The sequence below is a fragment of the Canis aureus genome, chromosome 25 (genome assembly GCF_053574225.1).
Source record: "Canis aureus isolate CA01 chromosome 25, VMU_Caureus_v.1.0, whole genome shotgun sequence".
Lineage (NCBI taxonomy): Eukaryota > Metazoa > Chordata > Mammalia > Carnivora > Canidae > Canis > Canis aureus.
Genome location: NC_135635.1, coordinates 40,994,796 through 41,017,482, shown reverse-complemented (window position 1 = coordinate 41,017,482; position 22,687 = coordinate 40,994,796). Strand labels below are relative to the sequence as shown.

Genomic DNA, 22,687 nt, shown 5'->3' with positions numbered 1-22,687 from the left:
CATGGTGAAAATGGGACAATAGAGGCCTTCAAGCACTATGCCATCAGGCAAGTGCACTCTTACCACAGAATTTTTTTTTTTTAACCACAGAATGTTTTGAGAAGTAAACATTCCCAGTATACATATTTTTGTTTAGAAATTATAATCTATGTTCTGATGTTCTAATCTATTTGTATCTCATCATGTCATTTTAACAACTCCTTCTCCTCCTCCTCCTCCTCCTCCTCCTCCTCCTCCTCCTCCTCCTCCTGCTTCTTCTTCTTCTTCTTCTTCTTCTTCTTCTTCTTCTTCTTCTTCTTCTTCTTCTTCTTCTTCCTCTTCTTCTTCTTCTTCTTCTTCTTTGTAACATCGATACTGCCAATCTCCTGTTCTATTTAACATTTGAGATGCTGAAGCTTTTTTGGGGGAGAAAACCTACACAAAGACACAAATTGGCATTTCTGCAAATTCCTGGTTTCTGACCTCAGCTGGGCCTTGATGCTTTCTTGCGACCCAGCTATAGGTGCTCTTGCTGTCCCTTTACCCTTTCCCATCCCATCTCTGGGGAGAGGAGGCCTTTTCCAAAACAGCACATTTGGTTCACTATGGTAGATGATCAACATTAGCAAGAGAGAAGTTGGCTTTTCTTGAGGTGATCCTTTCTGAGGTCATCCCATTGCCCTGCTGGGATACATATAAGCATGGGTCTCTACAGGCTCAGACACAAGAGACAAAATAGAAGAAAGGCAAGATGGAGCAGGGTCCTGAAAGGAGGGCAGAGGGATGAACAAGAAGAACAGGGACAACTGGGGGAAAAATGAATTCTGATATTAAAACTTAAGTGGAGTCTGACTGTACTGGAAAGTGATCTAATGGACAACGGTTAAGAAATATATTATCCCCGTCATTAGCTTCTGATTATATTTATGATTGACCATAAAAAGATTGGGTCTTTATGGTCATAGACTGTGGCACTTCTAGATGACATGTGACAAAATGGGAGGGTTCCATATGTTTTCCAAACCCACTCGTCTTTGAGACTATCTTCTATCTTTCATGGATTCCCCTTGTATGTCCATTAGTAGGTAACATTTTCTACTTCACTAAGAAACTAGAAAACCTCAGATGGAATCTCCCTGAGTTTCCTGAATTTACTTCCCTGTTACAGATGCAGTAATGCATTTCCATCAGTTTTCCCCTCTTTTCACTCTATCACAATGAAAAAAAAAATCCCTTTCTCTTCCTTAAGACTATTTCTTCTAGCTGTACTCTGCATTGCTCTATTCATCATTCCTAGGGATCCTGTTCCATTAATTACCCCATTTCTAGCCTACATATTCAATTTTACCCTTCCTTATAGTTTTTTTCACTTGTCATCTTTAGCATTTAAGCATTTTCAAATCTCTCCTACGTTAAAGACAAAAAAGTTTCCTCAATCTTGCCATCCCGTTTAGCTGTTACCTCTATTTCTCTCTTGCCTTCTACTTCTAAGATTCTTCAAAGAATGCTTAGTTGTCCTAACATCACTTGCCCACTCCATTCATTCTTTGACTACTACAATCTGGCATCTGTTTCCACTACTCCCTGGAAACTACTTTTTTAAGACAACCAATGACCTACATCTCATTCTATCGCTTGTATTAACCGACCTTCCTGAAGTGCTCCCTTCTCTTTCTGATGTGCATTTCTCTCCCAGATGCCCAAATCAGAGACCAGGGAGCCACTCTTAACTCTCTCTATCACCTCCCACCCTGTCTCCCTAACGTACAGTTCTCTCTTATCTTTTTCACTAGCACTCAGGAATTTCCCACCACATAGTTTGGGTGAGATTAACCACATCCTATCTCCAGGGGAAAGCCCTGATTTCTTTAATCCAGTCAGCACATCCCAATTTCCCAGTTGCAGTGATTGGCTCAAAGATGAGTAACAATACCAGTCAGGACAATCAGGGTCACTAAGACTTAGTTCCAAAGCTCTCAGAGCATTCAGAGAATTGGATTTATTTCCTACAAGACACAAAATATACAGTCTCTGGTGTGCCTGGCAGCCATGCTTGAGAGTAGAGTTTGCATTCATAAAGGGAAATGGAGAAAGAAAAATAAATAGATCCTGGCCATAAACTCTGCATGCTAGATATAGCCTTTTCTTAAGTTCCAGATCTGTTCCCAACATGCTTGGTTTTCTTAGCCAGTAAATCATCTTTTTAAATTTAAACCATTTGGGTTTAAGTTTCCACTTCAATTATCAGAAATAGTTGTGACTGACATGAACTCCTGCATCTAAACCATTTCTCCAAATTTATCCATAATATTTTGCAAGTTTCTTTAAAATTCTTAATTAGGAGCACTGGGTGGTTCAGTGGTTGAGCATCTGCTTTTGGCTCAGGTTGTGATCCTGGGGTCTTGGTATTGAGTCCTGCATCAGGGTCCCCAGAAGGAGTCTGCTTCTTTCTCTGCCTATGTCTCTGACTCTGTGTCTCTCATGAATAAATAAATAAAATCTTAAAAAAAAAATAAAATCCTTAATGAGAAATTCTTTAATTATATTTAATGAACAAGCTCAACTCAAACTAACTTGACAATAAGAAAAATTTGAATTTTGTAACAGAAAATTCCATAGCAGAAAGGCTTCATGGCTGATTGATTCAGCAGCTCAATGATGTCACCAGGATCTGGATTCTTTTTCTCCTTCTGCAATGAAATCTTCAGTGTTGGCTTAATCCTTTGGGCTAGTAAGAAGATGGATATAGTAATGATTCGTCCAGAAATGACATCAAGAAGATGAAAAGAAAGTCTTTCTACAGCTGTTTCTTATCTCTGAGGAAGTCTTTCCCTGAAGCCCTCCAATGGACTTCCCCCTCATATCTCTTTGGCTAGGATTAGATCATGGGCCAATTTCTCATGAGAGAGCCTGGAACAGTTGGCTTCTCTTCAGGCACATGACTATGTGTAAGATAATTCCACTGAAGAGAATGAAGAAGACTGGAGGCTCCAAAGGAAATCAGAGGACTGGAAGCTCAAAAGGAAACCAGTGGGCTCAACTACAGTGACTATCAAGGAGCTTTATGACCTGGCTCCTGTCAACTTCTCTGGCTTCATATTTTGCCACCCACCTCATTAAACTTGATCTTCCCTGCAGATTTCTGGTGCTTTTTCTCTGTGTAACTACTTCCTTTTCAGTAATTTGCCTTATAGCTTTCAGCTCAGCCTCACTAGACTGCAGTCTCTGTCTCCTCAACTCAGGGAGTTCATCAGGCTCACTTGGACTCCATTTCTCAGTGCTGCATCCTGTATTTTACATTTTACATAGTTTTCTTTTTTTTTTTTTACATAGTTTTCTAGTTGCTTATTGTGGTAGGAAATGTCTAGCACTAGCTATTCTGCTTTGGTTTAACACTAAAGTTGGCTGTAAGGATTCTGAATGATAGGTGTTACATTTGTTCTTTTCTCTTATTCTTGAATTTTCTAGGGGCTGCTCTGCTCTCAGTGAATATTTATTAAAGATCTGTCTAACACAATGATTCTTGACCTTTCTGGCCACTTTTTCTTGAAGTTGGCATTTCATTGTACTTTAACTCAATGCCAGACACTATTGATCAGTACTCGATTTGTATTTTCCCTCACAGCAGCCTATGATATAGACACTACATTTTACAAATAAGGAGATAAAAATGTAAAATAAAAAAAGTAAAATGATTGGAGTGACTTGTCTAAGATCTGAGTGATTGAATTAAAACTGATCTCTGATTTAAAAACTGAGGCTTTCAACTGTTCCAGTGTAATCTCCTTTTAAGATTTTGACAAAAAAGAGGACCCATACCATTTATTGTCACCTTAAACCCTTGGTGAACTTCTGAACTTTGCTTCCTGTCTGCTAGTCGTTCTATATTACTGTTTACCATTATATTTCATACCATGAAGACCACCATTCCTCTGCTTGTGACCCTGGCCTCAGCAGAATCTAAGGTGAGTTCACATGGCATATCTTTGCCTGGTAAGGCCACTTCTCATATCATGTCTTACCTTACCACTACCTATCACTTAGGAGACCAATCATAAGAAGGAGGCTATATTTTGAACTAATTTCACATTTTCCTATAAAAGATCATTAAAACCAATTCTATTATGACTTACTTCCAAGTTTATGCCAAATACTCAGGGACTGATCACTGAAATGCATACTGCCTCACCACAACGGAGCCCATGATATTGCCAGGCAATCCTTTTACGTTTCCTAATCCTTTCACTTTCCTATTCTCTTGGGTGGTTATTTCACATTCCCTGTTCCTCCCTCATATTTCAAGACCTCCTTTCCATCCTCACTTTTAGTTGTTGATCTTGTTTCCCTTTCACTGAGAAAATTGCTTCTGATTGCATAAGTGAAAGTCCACCAATTCTCACAACCACATCTACTAAACTCCTTGTGTCTGAACTCTGCTTCCTCTCTCTCATTTCTATAGACTAACTGTCCTTCTCCAAAGCCAATCCCTTCTTTTGGATCTTCGATCCCATTCTCCTTTTGCCTTCTCAAGAACATCACTTCAATTTTTCTCTTTCTACTGCATCAATAAATTTTCCTTTTCTACTGAATCATTCCCATCAGCATACAAATATATTGCAATAGCTCTCAATCTTTAAAAAAGTCTTGCCACACTTTATCTTCCTTCAGCTTCTATTCCATTTTTCTTTTTCCCCATTGATCCCCAAATTTCAAGAGTTGATTTTACCCACTATCATTAGTTCTTCTCTCTCAAACTCTTACCAATTCAAAATTTCTAAATCCAATAGTCAATGGTAAGTTCCTCATTCTATTCACCCGATCAGCAGTATTTAACAAAATTGATCTGTAGCCCCTGAAAATACTACTCATTTGCTTCTTTTTAAATATGGAAAACTTATTTATTTATATTTTTTTTAATTGAAGTTTGGTTTGCCAACTTATAGTATAACACCCAGTGCTCATCCCATCAACTCATTTGCTTTGACAGATCCTACCTACACTAACCTGGTTTGCTTACTTTACCAGTCATTCTTTATTAGCTTTCCTTATGTTTTTAGGTCTTAAGATTAGGATATCTTGAAGTGCAATCCCTGAACATTTCCTCTTTTCTTTCTACCTTCATGTCCAAGTGCTCTAGTCTAGTGCTCTAGCCTTAACTATCATTCACCCCAATAGTTCCTAGTAGGGGTGATTTTGCCCCTCGGGGGACATTTGCAATGCCTAGAGACATTTTTGGTTGTCATAACTGGGACCAAGTGATACTAGTAGTTAGTGAGTAGAGGCCAGGGATGCTGCCAAACATCTTAAAATTCAAAGGACAATAAAACAAAAATGTCCTCTACAACCAAAAAGTATCCAGCCCAAATATCAACATGTTGATCCCTGGTCTACCCAGACCTTCTCTCTGAACTCTATACTCACATGCCTAACTTCCTACTCAACATCTTCATTTGGATATTTAACAGATAGCTTAAAGTTAACATGTCTCAAACTGAAGTTTGGATTCCTTTCTGCCTCAGTTCAGGTTCCCTAGAAAACAGAACCCAAGACAAGACTTATGTTTCAATGGAAGGTATGATCCCCATGCAATGAGAGTAAGGAAAATGGGAAGTGAGATGGGGAAGATAGGTTATAAATACAAGGTGGTAAGTTACCAAGCTCGCAACTGCTTCATGAGCCACAAAGAGATGCAGCCCTGTCACTAGACTATGTCATTGTTTGTCTCTGAAAATATTAAAAGAGAAGGCATTTATCTACAGGCTTCATCATATCTCATATCTCATATCTCCTACTGGGCAAGTTCCCACTGGTCCATTGAGTTAATGCTTCCAAATGGCAGTGTTATTCACCTGAACCTTTTTCCAGTCCTGAGAAATCCAAATCCTTGCAGTGTAGTCAACTTCAGGAGGCAGAATTTTGCTGCCCATGCACAGCTGGCTGTTCCAGCACCAGTTGAGGCAGGGCAAGTGGCTACAGGGCAAGAAGAATTGCAATGTGGAGAGAACCTGAGGAGAGGCTTCAGCTGTCCAATACAGTAATAACCAAGGCACACAAGGTCCAAGACTGTTGTAGTTCACATTCTGGTGAGACAGAAGCTGTCCAACCCACTCCTCCAGTCAATGACATCACCATCCACCTGATTACTAAGGCTAAAAACCTAGGAGATGTTCTTGAAATGTTTCTTTTCCCCACATCCCAAATCCTGCTATCCTTATTTTCAAAATGTAATTCTATTCCAACCACTCCTCATAAGCCTACCTGTACCTTGCTTGTTTCAGTCATTGTTGCCTGTGCTACCTAATAACCTCCAATCTCACACCTTGTTTCCAGTAGCCAGAATAACCTTTAAAATGACAAATCATATTATATTACTAAATGAAATATTCTTACAGTGCCCTAAAAGGCCCTACATGATTTGGTCTCTGACTACTTTTCTGACCTACCATCTATGACACCCTTCTTTGGCTACTTTTTTCTAGCCATACTGGTACTCATTTGTTTCCCAAATATGCTAAGCTTGTCCTTGCCTTGGAATCTTTGCATTTGCTCTTACATCTCTGTTTCTGTTTTTCCTACTCCTTGTTCTCCCTCTTCTTGAATTTCTTTGTTCAAATGTTACTTCTGCAAAGGCCCTTCCTATCCATACAGATCTATATCTGTCACTCCATAGCCCCCTTTCTTTATTTTTCTTGCCTAAAGTTGTAATGTGTGGCTTATTTTTTTATTGTCTGTCTCTCCCACCATAACGTTAGCTCCATGAGTTCTGGGACCTCACATGTCATAGTTACTACTATATCTATAGTGCTGCAACAGGAATGACACAAAGCCAGAACTGAGGCAAATATTTGAGTGAATACATTTCTTTAGATCCCTACCAATGGTGGGTTTGCATCAAGAATGATGAGTTCCAGGGTGCCTGGATAGCTCAGTCAGTTAAGCGGCTGAATCTTGATTTTGGCTCAGGTCATGATCTCAGGATTGTGAAATTGAGCCCCCCTTGGGCTCTGGAGTCTGTTTAAGATTCTCAGATTCTCTCCCTCTTCCTCTGCCCTCCCCTAAAAAAAGAAACGAATGATGAGTTTCTAGCTCAATAATGTTCTTCTAATTCCTTGGAGGTCCAGTCCTGCTGTAAACACATCTGCTAGGAATGGTGTAAACCTCTGGATTTTATTATGCCTCTTAATAAAACCCTGAATTTAGGAACCTGGTATCCCATGCAGTCTGCAAGCCTCTTCTAGTTAGACAATCTCTAAATGTTGAATTGGGACAAGTGGAATCCAAATGATGCTAGGGAGATAACAGTCTTAGAGACATTTAAAAGGAGGAAGGGGGCTACCAGCAGAGGGAGGTACAGAAGCCGGGTGGCTGGGACATGGTCAGAAAATGTTCATCCCGTCTAGTAGCCCCATGTCCCATGGGGCTGTAACAGCCACAGCAGGAACAGCAGAAACAGGGAACTTGACAGCATTTCAGTGCATAGCTCCTTCCTTCCTTCCTTCCTTCCTTCCTTCCTTCCTTCCTTCCTTCCTTCCTTCCTTCCTTCCTTCCTTCTTTCCTCCCTCCCTCCCTCCCTCCCTCCCTCCCTCCGTGTAATAGAACAGTAGTGCAGAAAGGCAGGGAACCCTGGAGTGAGTAGGATGCAGGAATATTGTGTGTGGAAGGTGGGGAAAGGGCAGCGTTTAATATGGGACGGAAGAATTTAGGAGAACTCACTGTTCGTAAAAGAAAAGCTGAGGATATGGATCTGGAGGAGTGGAGCGAACAAGTACTTTTCTTTTTCTGAAAGGAATGCTAGAGTCTGAATCTGGAGGAGGGATTTAACTAGTTCCGTACCCAGGATCCTTGCAGTGCCTGCGCAACCCCGCACAGGCCCCTGCTTTCCACTAGCCACAATAGAGTGGGGAGGATACAATCCTTGGCTTTGATTAAAGTGGTGGCTGGTGTAGGCGGGAAGCAACGCGATCCGCGGTGGTGGGAAGGGTGGTCCCGATGCAGCAGGGGAACCAATCAGAGGCGACTCCGGATTCTTGCATCCTCCTTGGAGACTCCGTAGCAGAAGTACCAGAGCTGCTGGCTGCCTTCTGGCGCGCTGCGGGCGCCAACGCGCAGCGCCTCTGGGGGAGCAGCTGCAGCCGCACTCCGAGTGCACGGCGCACGCCCCCGGCTCCTGCTGCCCTGCGCCTCTGTACCGACCCTTTCCTGAAGAAGTTGCAAGCCTCGCAAGTGGCTCTGTGGAGGCCCTAGGCCGAGAAAAAGGGCCCGCGGGAGGAGGGACGTAGGTGGGAGGTGGGCAGGCGACTTGCTTCTCAGATTCGTCCCAATTAGCACCAAGTTGGCAGACAACCCCACAAACCCACGAAGCCTTTGGTTGCCCACAAATCGCATTCTCCGTATTTCAAAATAATCTGACCGTAAGAAAACTTCCAACTCCCATCCTAGGTCAAGGAGGGACAGAGTCCTAGCACCACCGTCTTGCCGTAACAGTACATAGAACAAACCCGGGTGATCCTAAACTGCAGAGCTCTCCCCAAAGTACACATCTCTCCCAGAACGGCGGAGACAAGCTAGGTCACCCCTGCAGAGAGACCCCTGCGGGAGGGGCAGGATGGCATGCAGAGCATGGCGGCAGAAGCCTATTATCGTGGGACTGCACAAACGCAAACCCATCCGAGGAGTTTTGCCAGGAGCACCGCCGCCTGCATTGCGTCGGACCTGACCATTTCCAGTGGGCAATTCCCGGGGAAGGTCGCGACCAGGGAGCGTGCGTGTGCGGGTCTGTGCACCATAAGGCAAGTAGATTGGTGGTCGACTTTTCTGGCAGGAGAAGGAAAAAGCTGTGTTGGCAAGGGTGGGAACTGAATGACAACCCCCCTCTGCCGAGCCACCCCCTCATATTTTCCATCTACCTCCTCGCTCCTGCCCTCCCCCGCCCTCCCCAACCCACGCCCGAGTGGGCCAATCGCTGCTCCGCATTCCAGGCGCTTTCTCAGGTTTCTGCTGATCTTGCAGCGCCCAGAAATGGACCGAGCGGACCCGCTGCCGCACGCACCCTGCCCCACTCGGAGCTCCTAACGGCTCCCGGCGCGCCACTCAGCCTCGGCGAGGTCCACGCTGGGGTGCGGGAGGCGGAGGGGATCCGCGAGCCATGTAGATCCAGGCTCTTGCTCGCCCGCCTCCTTCAGGATCGGATCGAGGGCTCCCACAGTGTTAGGAGGGGGCGAGAGTGCTGTTTCTCGTCATTTGCTTCCGAGCCTCCGGAGAGGGTGGCATTTTGCTTTTCCGCCCCGCATCCTCCGGAACTCCCTGCACCAGCGAGAGGACGGCGTCTCTAGGTTGCTGGCAACCGGTGAGAATGGGGGTAGGGAGCGGACATTTCCTCCGTAGCGCCTCGCTCGCTCGGCTGTCCCACTGATCGGGCGTAGGACGAGGAGGCGAGGGCTGCGACTTTGCCCCGGCGCCTCTCGGATGCTGCCGCGGCTGGGGCTGCCGCTCCCGCCCCGGTGCTGCAAAGGCGACCTGCCGCATTCCCACTCGGGCGCTCCGCCGACTCAGCGCCGCCCCTGCGCCAAGCCGGCCGGCCAGGTAGGGGGCTCCCCAGTCCGGGGCTGCAGCAGTGGGGGTCGGGGTGCGGGGTGGGGAGGCCGGGGCTGTGGGGATACTGCCTGGGACCTGGAACTCCCCCGGCGTCTTTGGCGCTTTCCCGATCTTTAGTTTAACGAAGTTGTAAACAGATCGGCTGTTGGGCACTGGGGAAAGTGGGATGGAAGAGCCCAAACTTGGATTTCCGGGTGTCTCTGTGTGTCTGTCTGCGTGTATGTGCTACCCCTCGCAAAAGTCCAGTGCTTTCTAAAAAAGCTAGAGGTCTGTGCTCTTCGGTGTCTGTAGGTCCGTCCCATCTGAATGCTTCTGATTTTCTACCCCCGTATCACTTTCTATTTCTCTGCAGCGTCCATCGATCGCCCTGGTGGGAGCTTAGAAGGCGGCAGGCGAAGAGGGGTAGGAGGGGGGAGAGCCGAGGAGGAGCAGAGGGGTGACAGGCGAGGGGATCTGCTGCGCTGGCTCTGCACCCGGTCCTAGGAGGGCTCACGGAGGGGAGGGGAGGCCAGGGTGACCCCCGAAGCGATGGCCCGGTCGGCTAGAACGGCACTGCGTTAAGGCACCTCCGAGCAGGAAGAAATACCAACCAACCTCCCCCCCCACACACACACACACTCATCCCACCCCTTGGCAAAAAAGCTGCACCGGGGCCTCAGGCGAGGGGGGATTCCAAACTGAGTAAAAGGCAGGGTGGAGGGGAAGGTAAGGAGAAGCGAAGTCACAGCTCGCTCCACCTGCTGGCTCTGAAGCCCCTCCCCCTGAGCGTGGGGGAGCTGCGCACTCCGGTGGGGGGGGCGCTTGGGTCCCCCCCACCCCCACCCCTCCTCTGCTGCTGCTTCCCACCCCCGGCCCTCTCCTGATCACTCACCCCTGCGCCCTGCTTCCACCATGACGGTGATGTCTGGAGAGAACGTGGATGAGGCTTCGGCCGCCCCGGGCCACCCCCAGGATGGCAGCTACACCCGGCCGGCCGAGCACGACGACCACGAGTGCTGCGAGCGCGTGGTGATCAACATCTCCGGGCTGCGCTTCGAAACGCAGCTCAAGACCCTGGCGCAGTTCCCCAACACGCTGCTGGGCAACCCTAAGAAACGCATGCGCTACTTCGACCCCCTGCGGAACGAGTACTTCTTCGACCGCAACCGGCCCAGCTTCGACGCCATCCTCTACTACTACCAGTCCGGGGGCCGCCTGCGGAGGCCGGTCAACGTGCCCCTGGACATGTTCTCCGAGGAGATCAAATTTTACGAGCTGGGCGAGGAGGCCATGGAGAAGTTCCGGGAGGACGAGGGCTTCATCAAGGAGGAGGAGCGCCCCCTGCCCGAGAAGGAGTACCAGCGCCAGGTGTGGCTGCTCTTCGAGTACCCTGAGAGCTCCGGGCCAGCCCGGGTCATCGCCATCGTCTCCGTCATGGTCATCCTCATCTCCATCGTCATCTTTTGCCTGGAGACTCTACCTGAGCTGAAGGATGACAAGGACTTCACGGGCACCGTGCACCGCATCGACAACACCACGGTTATCTACAATTCCAACATCTTCACGGACCCCTTCTTCATCGTGGAGACCCTGTGCATCATCTGGTTCTCCTTTGAGCTGGTGGTGCGCTTCTTCGCCTGCCCCAGCAAGACAGACTTCTTCAAAAACATCATGAACTTCATCGACATTGTGGCCATCATCCCCTATTTCATCACCCTAGGCACCGAGATAGCCGAGCAGGAGGGGAACCAGAAGGGTGAGCAGGCCACTTCGCTGGCCATCCTCAGGGTCATCCGGTTGGTAAGGGTTTTTAGAATCTTCAAACTCTCCCGCCACTCTAAGGGCCTCCAGATCCTGGGCCAGACCCTTAAGGCTAGTATGAGAGAGCTAGGGCTGCTTATCTTTTTCCTCTTCATTGGGGTCATACTGTTTTCTAGCGCAGTGTACTTTGCCGAGGCGGAAGAAGCTGAGTCGCACTTCTCCAGTATCCCCGATGCTTTCTGGTGGGCGGTGGTGTCCATGACCACTGTAGGATACGGTGACATGTACCCTGTGACAATTGGAGGCAAGATCGTGGGCTCCTTGTGTGCCATCGCTGGTGTGCTGACAATTGCCCTGCCCGTACCTGTCATTGTGTCCAATTTCAACTATTTCTACCACCGAGAAACTGAGGGGGAAGAGCAGGCTCAGTTGCTCCACGTTAGCTCCCCTAACTTAGCCTCTGACAGTGACCTCAGTCGGCGCAGTTCCTCTACTATCAGCAAATCTGAGTACATGGAGATCGAAGAGGATATGAATAATAGCATAGCCCATTATAGACAGGCCAATATCAGAACTGGCAATTGCACCACAGCTAACCAAAACTGCGTTAATAAGAGCAAGCTACTGACCGATGTTTAAAAAGCCAAGCAAACTAACAAAAAAAGGCCCACTTAGCAGCTTGAAAGACTTAAAACAAAAACAAAAACAAAACAAAACAAAAACAAAAGAACAAAAACTCTAGTGACCCACGTCGCTGTTTGTAGATACTTTACTAAATAGTCTCTGTATGTTCTATTTAACTGTCAATGCATTGTTGCATTGCGGATTTTGGAGATGGGGAACCAGAAGCTTTCAAGATTCAGGAAAAAAAGAAACTATTTTCATTTTATTAAAAAATGAGAAAAGAAAGTGTATTTTCTAAAACTGGTTTAAAACAATTCAGTCCATGAGCTAGTCTAGGTAAAATTAGATTCATATGCTTCCTTATACTGAGAGATTTTTAATCCTTTGGCTTCTTTAACTTTTTTCTTTGAACTAAAAACCAGATGATCACTTAGAAATATAAAATTTAAATTTGCATGGGACTCCATTATAAAACTTTTGCAAAATGCACAGCACTTTTAAAATAGTGCATCTGATGTATTATACGTAACATGACATATCAGCCAAAATGGGCAATGAACAAATGTTGTTTTTATTTTGATCAACTGAACTGTATATTACAAGGTGAACACACACACACACACACACACACACGCAAAATTATTTAAGACTGGTTCATAAAGCACCTTATAAATCTGATATTGGTCCTGGTCTGTAGGGATTTTCCCTCTGCCCCATTCCCCTTCTAATCCAAACTATTCAAACTATACTCTAAGAAATAGAGATTTCTCTATTAAAAGATAACTGAATTATATTAATTGATTCATCTGCAGTGCTGCTAAGTTTTCAACTGCAGGTGAGCCAAACACAGGTCTTTTCTCACCAGTCCTGAACCCTGACCCCTGGCCTCCAGAACTGGATGTAAAACCTTTGCTTCCTTATTGCAAGAGAGCACAAGTGGAGCTAAATGTAAGCATGTTTGAATCTGATCATATTTATTTTATAATCGCATGCCAAGAACGTTAACTCAGACAATAGAGGATAAGCTTACGTTGGAATCAACTCTTCTAGAAATAGATCCTTTTTCATTTGCATTCACCAAAAGTGCACTCCTTCATTTATTAACTATTTTATTAGTAAATAAAGTACTGTATTTAAGTGCATATGTTAGTCAGATGGGAACAATAACTTTTTGGAGCTCAAAGCATGTTCTCTTATTCAGCATTATGGCCTATTTGACTAAAGTGTACCTTGAATTAATTAATGCATGATTTCAGTAAAAAAGAAAATTTAAAATCATAAAAATTACAAGTTTGTGGGATGAAGGGCCCAAAGAAATAGTGGGGGGTGGGGGGTGGGGGGACACTCAGTTGATTTTCCTGCCTTTGCTCAGGGAAATGTCAGGTTTCTGTGCAGGTGTAGGCAGAGAGAGGACCAATATGCCCATCCCTTAAAGGGAAGCTATGTGGAAACCTAAGTAAGTCATCAAGGTATATATAGCAACACCTAAGAACAAATATTCTTTCTAGCTAAAAATAAACACAAGCAAAACAAACAAAAAAGGTGCAATACTGCATGTTTTTTGGTGCATTCTTAGGATGTAAATGAACATGTTTATCTCTTGTATGCATCCAAAGCAGAGCTGATTTCTTTTGCAGTCATGATTTGAAGTCTGTAGAGACTTCAGCCCTCCCCTTGAGGCTCCCTGAAGAAACTCAACCAATTGATTTAATAGTTGCTTAGTGCCTTTATCCTGTACCCACAGTGAACTGTAGAAAGTGCCTCCATTAATACAGCGAGAAGTTACGTAACAAAAGGGAGGAAGAGTTGAGGCACAGATATTTTGCTTTTGCTTTTTCCACCCTCCCTGTCTCACTTCACCACTGTGAGAAGACCACACCATCCTAAACGCGGGAGAGGAGAGATCCAGGAGGGTGCTGTCTCTCTGGCCATCCACTGGACTTGGTCCCTTTGGCAGCCTGATCTGGGACCTGAGACCCATCTTCGAAGTGGACATGAACCAGGAACTTGTTTTTTCCCTCTCCTCCACCAGAAGGCAATAGAAAGTTTTTGGGAATTTGTTTCCTGTGGAGGGCCACTCTGGACATGCAAGGCTTCCTCAGGTCCAGTGTAGCATTCCTTGCAAAGTTCCTTATTTCTCCTCTGTTAGCAACAGGACTCTGCAAATCTCTGATTGTCTGATCTTTTCAGGCATCAGTGTGGATGTGGGAACACTGAATTCCTAATAACCTTTTCTGGGTCTTCCCTCCTGACCTACTCCCTTCAGATATTTTCTGTGATGCTCCTATGATCTTCCTACCTGGCAGTCACTTCACAGGCTGAGCATCTAACTTCTGCTGCCCTAGGCTCCCAACCCAGAGAATGGTGGGGACCCTGGGTCTAGCTGAAACAGAGCCACATAACATAGGCCCCTGGGGCCCAGCAGCTGTCCACCAATGGAGAGGCACTCACAGCCTTTTTAAGGACACCGAGGTGGGGAATCTTCATTCTGCACTTAGCATGTGGCTACCTGCTGCTGCCCACCTTACATTCCTGTCCTGATTCTTCTGGAAATCTTCCCTGTTACTTCCATCCCTTCCCCCACCTTATCCTAGAACTAGCAGTGAGGCAATAAATCAAGAAGCTAGAGTAACACCCAGGCTGGCTGACTCAGTTGAAAGAAAGAACATGGATATTTTATTTTCCTGTGTGGTTTGTGAATCTGTAATACTGATGTAACATCATGGAAGACATGGGGCCAAGGATTGAACAGCATCTGACCACAGGGCATTAAACCCTCCCCTGTGATGTTTCCTTCTCTTTTGAACCTTGACTCATCCTGGCTATTCCTCTCCTACCTACCTGCTTAAAAGTCTCCAGTTGGGAAAAAAAGCCAACCTCCCCTAAATTTCTGGGGATATCTTGATATTTTATTTAGACTTTGAGGTCTAGGACACACAGAACTTGAAACGCTGCACTCCGTCAACAGCAATAATCCACTCAGTACTATGGGATGGATGGGTCAGAGGATGAGAAAATGGGACCAAGACTGATAAGACTGGCTTTGGCTACCTGGTATACCTCTCATAGATTTGCTGGACTGGGATTCTTCTGCATGTGTTACAGGAAAAAGTGTTGCATACATGAGCCTGTCAGCCTGGGATCAGGGATGAGTTGTTATAAATTTGGGTGGTAGGGGGGAAATGAATGCTGCGTTTCCATCTGTGGCTCATTGAAACCAAGTCAGTAGGAATGGAGTACAGGGACTATCTGTGTAGCATAGGCATGCGAAGTTTGACAAAGCTCTTACCCTTTGCACTGTAATGTGCTGAAATGTTTTTGTAGACCTGAGGGTGCACTTAAACAAAACTGCCTATTAAGGAATGACTATCTTTTGGTTTACTTCCTTTTATTTATTTTACTGGGCTCTTTACCTTTGAATCCCCTTCCTTGATTCTGAGCTTTAATGGCTCATGTCCTGAATACTTGTTTTCTCCAGAAGGAGAGACTTCTGACTTCTGACATGCTAATATCCATAGCTCAGCTCTTCCAGTGTTTCAGGGCCCTAGTTCAATAGGGTGGCAAGTGGAAGGGTTGGGTCCCACCAGGGCTGTTAGCCATCCCAGCATCTCTGAAGTGGTTAACTCACCTCAAGTGATCTGAATTTGAGAGACCAAAGACATTAATTCCCTCTGTCCTCAGATTTAGAGAAGACAGATTGTAGCCAGGAAAGCTTTTTGTTTTTGCATCTCCCCTTCCCCATCTGTGCACAGCCCTCCCTCGCTCCACCCTTGAGAATTGAGTACTGATTACCAGTTAAAGCAGTTCATTGGGAGTGTGTTAGTGAGTTAGCCTAGCAAAATCAAAGGAACCGATGGCATATTCTTTTGGAATATATCTGATAGTCATTTCTCTAAAATGAAATTGTACAACAGGTTTAGATTCCACTGTGGTAGAACCAAAGCACAGGTGACATAATCTTGAGATTATTAATCTTTAAATCTCACTTGAGAATAAATAAAACAAAGAGACCAACATGTAAATGGTGAGTGAGCAGATTTCTTTAAGTAGAAATTTGGTTTAGTCCACAAAAGGTCTTCTTTATGTTGTGTAGAGTTACAGATTTTTCAAATTAGTTAACATCTGAAGAGTCAGTAAAAATAGTTTCTTGAACCTCCCATTTAGTATAGGAGACCTCAAAACGCATACTTTTTAACAATTTTACAATTGAATTCCTTGTTTGGTAGATTGCCTTGAACAAAAAGGAAGAAGAGCACATCAGCAGAAGGCAGTTCCCCATTTTCTTCCAGGGACGACTCATTCCTGGGAGAGGTGAGAATTGGTGGGTGGTAACCATCCATAGTATAGAATTGTTAGAAAGAATATAAACTGCCAAACAGCCATTTTACCTCCCCGTTTTGTCAAGAAAAGATGAAGTCTTTCCATGTTTATGTTCCTTTCAAGAAGACAAACAAATAAACATTTTTAAACCAGACACAACCCAAGTTGAATTGCAATCTCAGGAGGTGGCCTCTTATTCACCACGTGGCATATTAATACTTGTATTTATATCATGGAATTTCAGGGTATACGCGAACATGTTCAGCATGACTCAGGTAAACTTCAGAAGAATGTACACTACTTATCATTTTTGTAAGACGCGGACAGGAGCTGAATTGTTAACCAAAACTGTTCCATTACCTTGGGTCACTGTGCAAACTCATTCAGGGTTTAGGTGTAAGTCTCAGAAGTCTTGGGATCAAATGCCAGTCTCTTTGCTCAGGCAAAACGACTACGGGCTTTCTTGGGAAATCCAATGTGTATGTAAGGGGTAAGGCCCTGCAGACCTCAGGACTATTAGCTTTAAGGAGATTAGCCCTCGTCCTAGTGATTTTTATGTAGGAGTTAACTAGGAGTTTACTTTTTATGACATGAGACTTCACAGAGTATAGAAGAGTTTTGTACCATAATCAGAGAAGAAGAAGAAATGGTGTGAGGAAGGAAAAGAAAACAAAACACAAAAGACCCCTTGCAAAATATTTCAGGTCAAAAGTTGTCTCCTCTCCAAAACCTGCAGAAACACCTTTCTTCTCTTCAGTGCACTGTCTGGGAGCTGTTTAGGCAGCAGCCATAAGCCAACAGCATGGACTCTATATGACATACCTCTAACATTAAAGATACGGTATTACCAAGGTTAAAAACTAAAAATTGAGTAGTATTAATTTAAAGTGCACCATCAGGACAACAAACCATTGAAGCTGAAAAAGCACTACTTTATTTCTTGAGTTTGCCAGTTGCTTACACCTTGAGTTAAGGATGTGTCTCATTTTCACCTGCTGTGCATTTCCCCTGCCCTAACTGTTTAATATGTCAGGTAGAGGACATTGAATGTTATGAATTGAGAACCTAACTGAAGCGCATAGTTTTCATCTATGCAATTTTACTTGCTTCTGTCACTTTATGATCTGTTCATATTTGGCATCAATTAAAGATAATTTTTAAGGATCTTATCAAGGAATATCTTGACTGGTTATTTGTCTCTTGTTTAACTGGTCTTTAGGGAGGTTTTTCCTGTGGGATATCTTTAAATAGCATAACAAATACAAGATAAAATTATGAAGAATCTGGTTTTCTGTGAAATTCATGTACTATTTCTTCTGTGCAAGGAAATGCACTGGGGTTGAATTTTGATAATAAATTCACAGTTTGGTCTCAGGTAGGATTCCAAGGAGAGGCCTTTGGAATTTGGCTTATGAAAGCAGTGGGGAATTAAGCTTTGAAAAGGGGGGGGGAAAAAAAGAAATGAGGCCCCGGGGAGTAAAGTAATTGATTATATTCGCTTAAATTGTTTTCGATTTGAAACTGTATTTTTCATTCACAGTCTAAGCCTCTTAGAAAGGATAGTGTGTACGTGTGTGTGTGTGTGTGTGTGTGTGTGTGACAGTGTTGTGGTCTGGCATCAACTAACTTGATAGTTATAATATGGTGTTAGAAATGATTTTCATATGAAAAGACAAAGCAATTCCTAGTTGTTCTTTACAAAGACTTTCCCACGTAGTTCTACATGTGGTTAACATTTCTTTCTTTCTTTCTTTCTTTCTTTCTTTCTTTCTTTCTTTCTTTCTTTCTTTCTTTCTTTCTTATGACTTATTGGTGCATTTCCTTTGGATTCTTCCTGAGATTTAGAGGTTCTCTTTTCTTTACTTTAAATATCTTATTTTATACAAGCTTTTTATGTCAGACCAAACAGGGTTACATGCTTTATGACAGGTGTCTGTTATATGACAAATGCATGGGGTGGCATAGAATTGTATTGCATTGTGATGGGTCCAGATTGTAAGATTTGGAGATGACTCTTTCTTTTGCTATAGAAATTGCTACTGAAAGTAGATCATGAGGTGAGGTAGGCTTCTGTGAATTTTCTGTTGTGATCAGAAGAAGGGTAGGGTGAACTTTGACAGAGAAGGATGAGAAAGAGCTAGAACCACATCATTGGTGGGCAAAGGAGCCATGATATTCACAACCCTGAGTGTGTTTCTTAGAACTCAGCATTGGAATGTTGTTCTTGAAGCAGAGACAGACAGGGCTATAATGGAAGCTTTGCACTGCACAAAACTTCAAAAAGAAGGCAAGTCAGTTTTAAGGGAGGCCAATTAGAGGACTCAAGAACAGGGAGCTGATGTGATTTGATCCCAGCCACTGCCACTGGATAGGAAAACTGGCTGCTACTTCCTGCAGTTAATCTAGATTTGTAAAAACCCACTGGCCTAGAGTGTGGAGGGAAGGTTAACCCTGAGGCTGAACAGAGTGTGTCCATTGAAAGTCCTATGCAGGTAAGACAGAATGGTTACTCTGCATGACTGGAAAGCACCCCTTTGAACAGGCTTCAAAACAGGTCATTGAAAATATCCTGTACTAATTAACTGATTTTAATGTACCATCAATTTTAAGATGCACTGTTATTTGACATATTTGTAAGAAAGACAGCTATAGACAGGTATGATATGCCACTGTATTTATTCATTCCAACTGTAGAGATGTAAAAATGTAAAAAAAAAAAGAAAACGAATCTTACAATTGATGAACCACCATGAATCAAACAAGTGTCCCCTTTTATTTCCTGGTGTGGTATTAGCTTTGAATTGTAAATACTAAATTTGGCAGTTCCTTCAGATCTGAACCATCTCTAAAACCTTTAGGTCTTCTCTTCACTACCTTTAAATCCTATGGTGTTTCTGCTCAACTCTGCTGTTATCTTCGGCTTTGTACAGATGTACTTCAGAGCCCCCGTCCTCATGCCGTTTTAGCATCTAGAGATCATTCACCCAATGGAGAACTTAGGTTTCATCATGTCTGGAAGGAAGTTTGCTCTTGCTGATCCTCCTTCCCTTGTCCCTTAATAGATCTATTATCAGACAGGTAGAACCTTCTGCAGCCCTTTACTTTTATCAAGTTGAAGGCAACCTGACACCCTCATTTCCAGGAAGGTGCAAATAGCAACACCTCCAGTTCGTTTAGCTCTCTTTGGAGTTTTCTTTTTTTTTTTTAATTTTTATTTATTTATGATAGTCACAGAGAGAGAGAGAGAGGCAGAGACACAGGCAGAGGGAGAAGCAGGCTCCATGCACCGGCAGCCCGACGTGGGATTCGATCCCGGGTCTCCAGGATCGCGCCCTGGGCCAAAGGCAGGCGCCAAACCGCTGCGCCACCCAGGGATCCCTCTCTTTGGAGTTTTCAAATCACTTCCACATTAATTATATTGCTTTATTCTACTTGGAGAATTAGGTAGGGCTGATATTGCTACCCTTGTCTTAGATGCCAAGGGATCTGCCCAACGTCTCTGGCCGGAGGGAGCAAGCCTAAGTTCATTGATGATTCCATGTCCCATTGCTGGCACATGATAGGGACTCTAGTGTTTATTGAACTGATGGAATGCTGAAAGTGTAATGTCACATGATAAAGAGAGACCGGGAACTTTGCTTGGCAGTGTAGGCTCTCTCAGTCTTTAAATTGCTCATTTCGAAAATGGAAACATAATAGCACATAGGATTGTGTAGATTAAATGAGATGATATAGGTTAACATGTTTGGTAAATGCTAATGTGTCCTATCAATGTAAGATATGAATAGATACATTATTCATTATAATGAGGAACAGAGGAGCAAGTAGAGGAGGCTGCTGCATAATCTATCCCCAGAGGAGGAGTTATCCTTTAAAAAAAGACTCCATGGGGATCAGATGCTCAATTAAAAAAATAATGGTATTATGGTAGAGTTTGAAGACTTGAGGGCAGAGACATTTTCAGTAGGGATCTTTAGTACATCCTGTATGTAGCAGCAGTCATGTTTCAGCCCCGTGGAACACTGAGCTTCTATTTCTGGTTCTGTTCCTCCCTTGCCCTGTGACATAATGTTATTTTACATCTTCAGACCCCAATTATCAAGGGAAAACTTTATTGTATTATAAGAGGAGGAACCATAAGCTATCTTCAGTAATTTGCATTGCTTCTTATTGCCTCATTTCTCTCATGTACCAAATACTGTGTGATTTAATTTTTTCTTTCCACCTGTGAATATCGAGAAATAAAGCAAGATGTTGTTTCCAAAGTTTTCTCATAAGCTTTGTCTGAGAGATATTATATAAATATAAAAAATATTCGTAACGTCTCTTGCTAAAAATAAAATAACCAGGGGATCCCTGGGTGGCTCAGCGGTTTGGCGCCTGCCTTTGGCCTAGGGCGTGATCCTGGAGACCCTGGATCAAGTCCCACATCGGGCTCCCTGCATGGAGCCTGCTTCTCCCTCTGCCTGTGTCTCTGCCTCTCTCTCTCTCTCTCTCTCTCTCTTTGTGTCACTCATGAATAAATAAATAAAATCTTTTAAAAAAATAAAAAAATAAAATAACCCTCACAAGAACACGAGTCAATATAGCCTTTTCTTGAATAGCACAATGCTACAAAGATGTTTCTAAGAATGTATAAGTTATCTCTACAGTGATCCAACCCTTCCTTTTTAAAAAAAATGGATAAAGTAGCTGTGATTTAAATGACAGTGAAACTTTATTTGGTGTTCTTAAGCAGTTTCAATGTAATTAAGTAAAGAGTTGAGTATCTGTTAGAATCTTTGGTTTATGTGACATTTTTCTAGAGAAAAGCAGTCAGGGGCTATATTCTCTAACCTACTAATAATTAGAAAAATAAAATTTACATGGCATGCTCATGCTTGCTGAAACAGATACTTCCATGTTGTTTCAAGTGCTGAATAATATATGCATTTTAGGAGTGTTTCTAGAGAAACTAATTCCAGTTGAAATGTATTTTTTCAGAATTGAAATCAGAGGATGATCAATGAGTAAGGGCTTAAGCTTGGGATAATTAAGTTTTGAGCTCAGGGCCAAATCCAACTTTTACTAAACATGCTCATTATGCCATGTATTGAGTTAAGAATGTTTGGAAATCCAAGGTACTTTAATTATCTCTACAATGATGATTGCTTTTTTTCCCATTCCATACAATAACATTATTTCACTGTTTCAGAAAGGAGGTGATTTTGTTTTACGTGAATTTTAAAGGAAATCTCTCTGAGACGCAGATTTGCCCCATCAAATATTCTCTCTTCGTTAACAAGCAAAACATTTTTTAATTTTAGAGAAAGCTGTGTGTATGTCAGTCCTAAAAGATGGGATGCCCAGCTCAGTTTTTGAAAGATCACAGGATATTGAGTAATTGTTAAAGGACGTTTCTAGTTAATATAGAATGGTTTTCTCTGAAGTTTCCAGAGGATGAAGATCATTTGTTGACATTTAAAAAAATAGTGTTTATTCTTAATGAATAAAGGTGAGTATATTAGTATTCTAAACAGTATTTAATCACATGTTTGGTAATTTAAAAAGTAGAATAATTTATAGCATACAAAATTAGCATGTTGGAAGAAAAGTATTTGTCCTCTGCTACAATTTCCAGGTGGTGCATTAGAGCAGTGTTTCAAGCCAAGGCACCCACTGGATGCACAAAAGGAGGTCATTTAGCATGAAAAATTAAAATACATGTTTTTAATTCTAATTCTCAAGAGTTTGTAGCAAGAGTACGATGGGTGAATGAGAACAATAATATTTTACCTTTCTGAAGGCAGACAGTTTGGCTGGGTTAACTTTCAGGTTTTTAGTTTTAAGATGGGTGGTTGAGAAATGGGCTCACACTAGGGAGATTTGAGACCTGGCTCATCTGTTGTGCCAGATATAGTGTATTAAGTCACTCATTAATTACTCATGGTTATTATGGTGACTAAAATAAAGCTTCCGTCAATTAATGCTGTTTAATGTTAAGTGATGGACTATGCTGTTTCTAAAAAGCCATATAAATTGTGTTATGAAAAAAATTGTGTTATGGGTCAATTTAATGCACTTAGTGGTCAGTCAAGTTGTGACTTGGGTTGTTAAACTCAGGACTAAATTATCCAAGAAGTTTGCTGGTGTTCAGTAAGATAGACTTTTTTGTTATCATAGATTATATAGACAGAATCTTACAAAGAAGAAGAGTAATTAGTCAGATCTTAGGGTATGACCTTGGGAAGCCTTAGAATTCTAATGTTCAAAACTAAAGAACAATATTTTCATAGGTCCTAAGTCTCCTGACCTAAAGAGAAAATGATTAAAGATGATTTCTAACAAAGTCTTGGAAAGTGAAGGAGGATAACCATGTTTCATTTAAATATATTTCATTTACTTCTGATGGTTTTATATTAGCTGCAATTTCCACTCTCCACATAAATTA

The 22,687-nt window shown here is 43.1% G+C and overlaps 1 protein-coding gene and 1 long non-coding RNA gene across 8 annotated transcripts in view; one reads left to right on the top strand and one right to left on the bottom strand.

Moving 5' to 3' along the window:
* Positions 1 to 1,963: 1,963 nt before the first annotated feature.
* On the bottom strand, positions 1,964 to 8,890 carry LOC144297379 (uncharacterized). Its single transcript, XR_013364416.1, has 2 exons — positions 6,855 to 8,890; positions 1,964 to 2,707 (listed from the first exon to the last, which is right to left on the bottom strand). It is a non-coding gene; the product is annotated as an uncharacterized LOC144297379 (long non-coding RNA).
* KCNA1 (potassium voltage-gated channel subfamily A member 1) overlaps positions 8,261 to 22,687 on the top strand; it is a 113,197-nt gene continuing 98,770 nt past the window's right edge. For 3 of the 7 annotated variants that reach the window (XR_013364412.1, XR_013364411.1, XM_077871368.1), the window contains exons 1-2: positions 8,261 to 9,561; positions 9,926 to 11,308. Coding sequence is in view for 4 of the 7 variants with exons in the window: in XM_077871368.1 (XP_077727494.1) it covers positions 10,465 to 11,308 (844 nt within the window). In the remaining 3 variants the exon portion in view is untranslated. Of the gene's footprint in view, positions 9,562 to 9,925; positions 17,427 to 22,687 lie in introns of those variants that run through there. The other 4 variants (XM_077871369.1, XM_077871367.1, XR_013364413.1 and 1 more) reach the window with 3 other exon arrangements.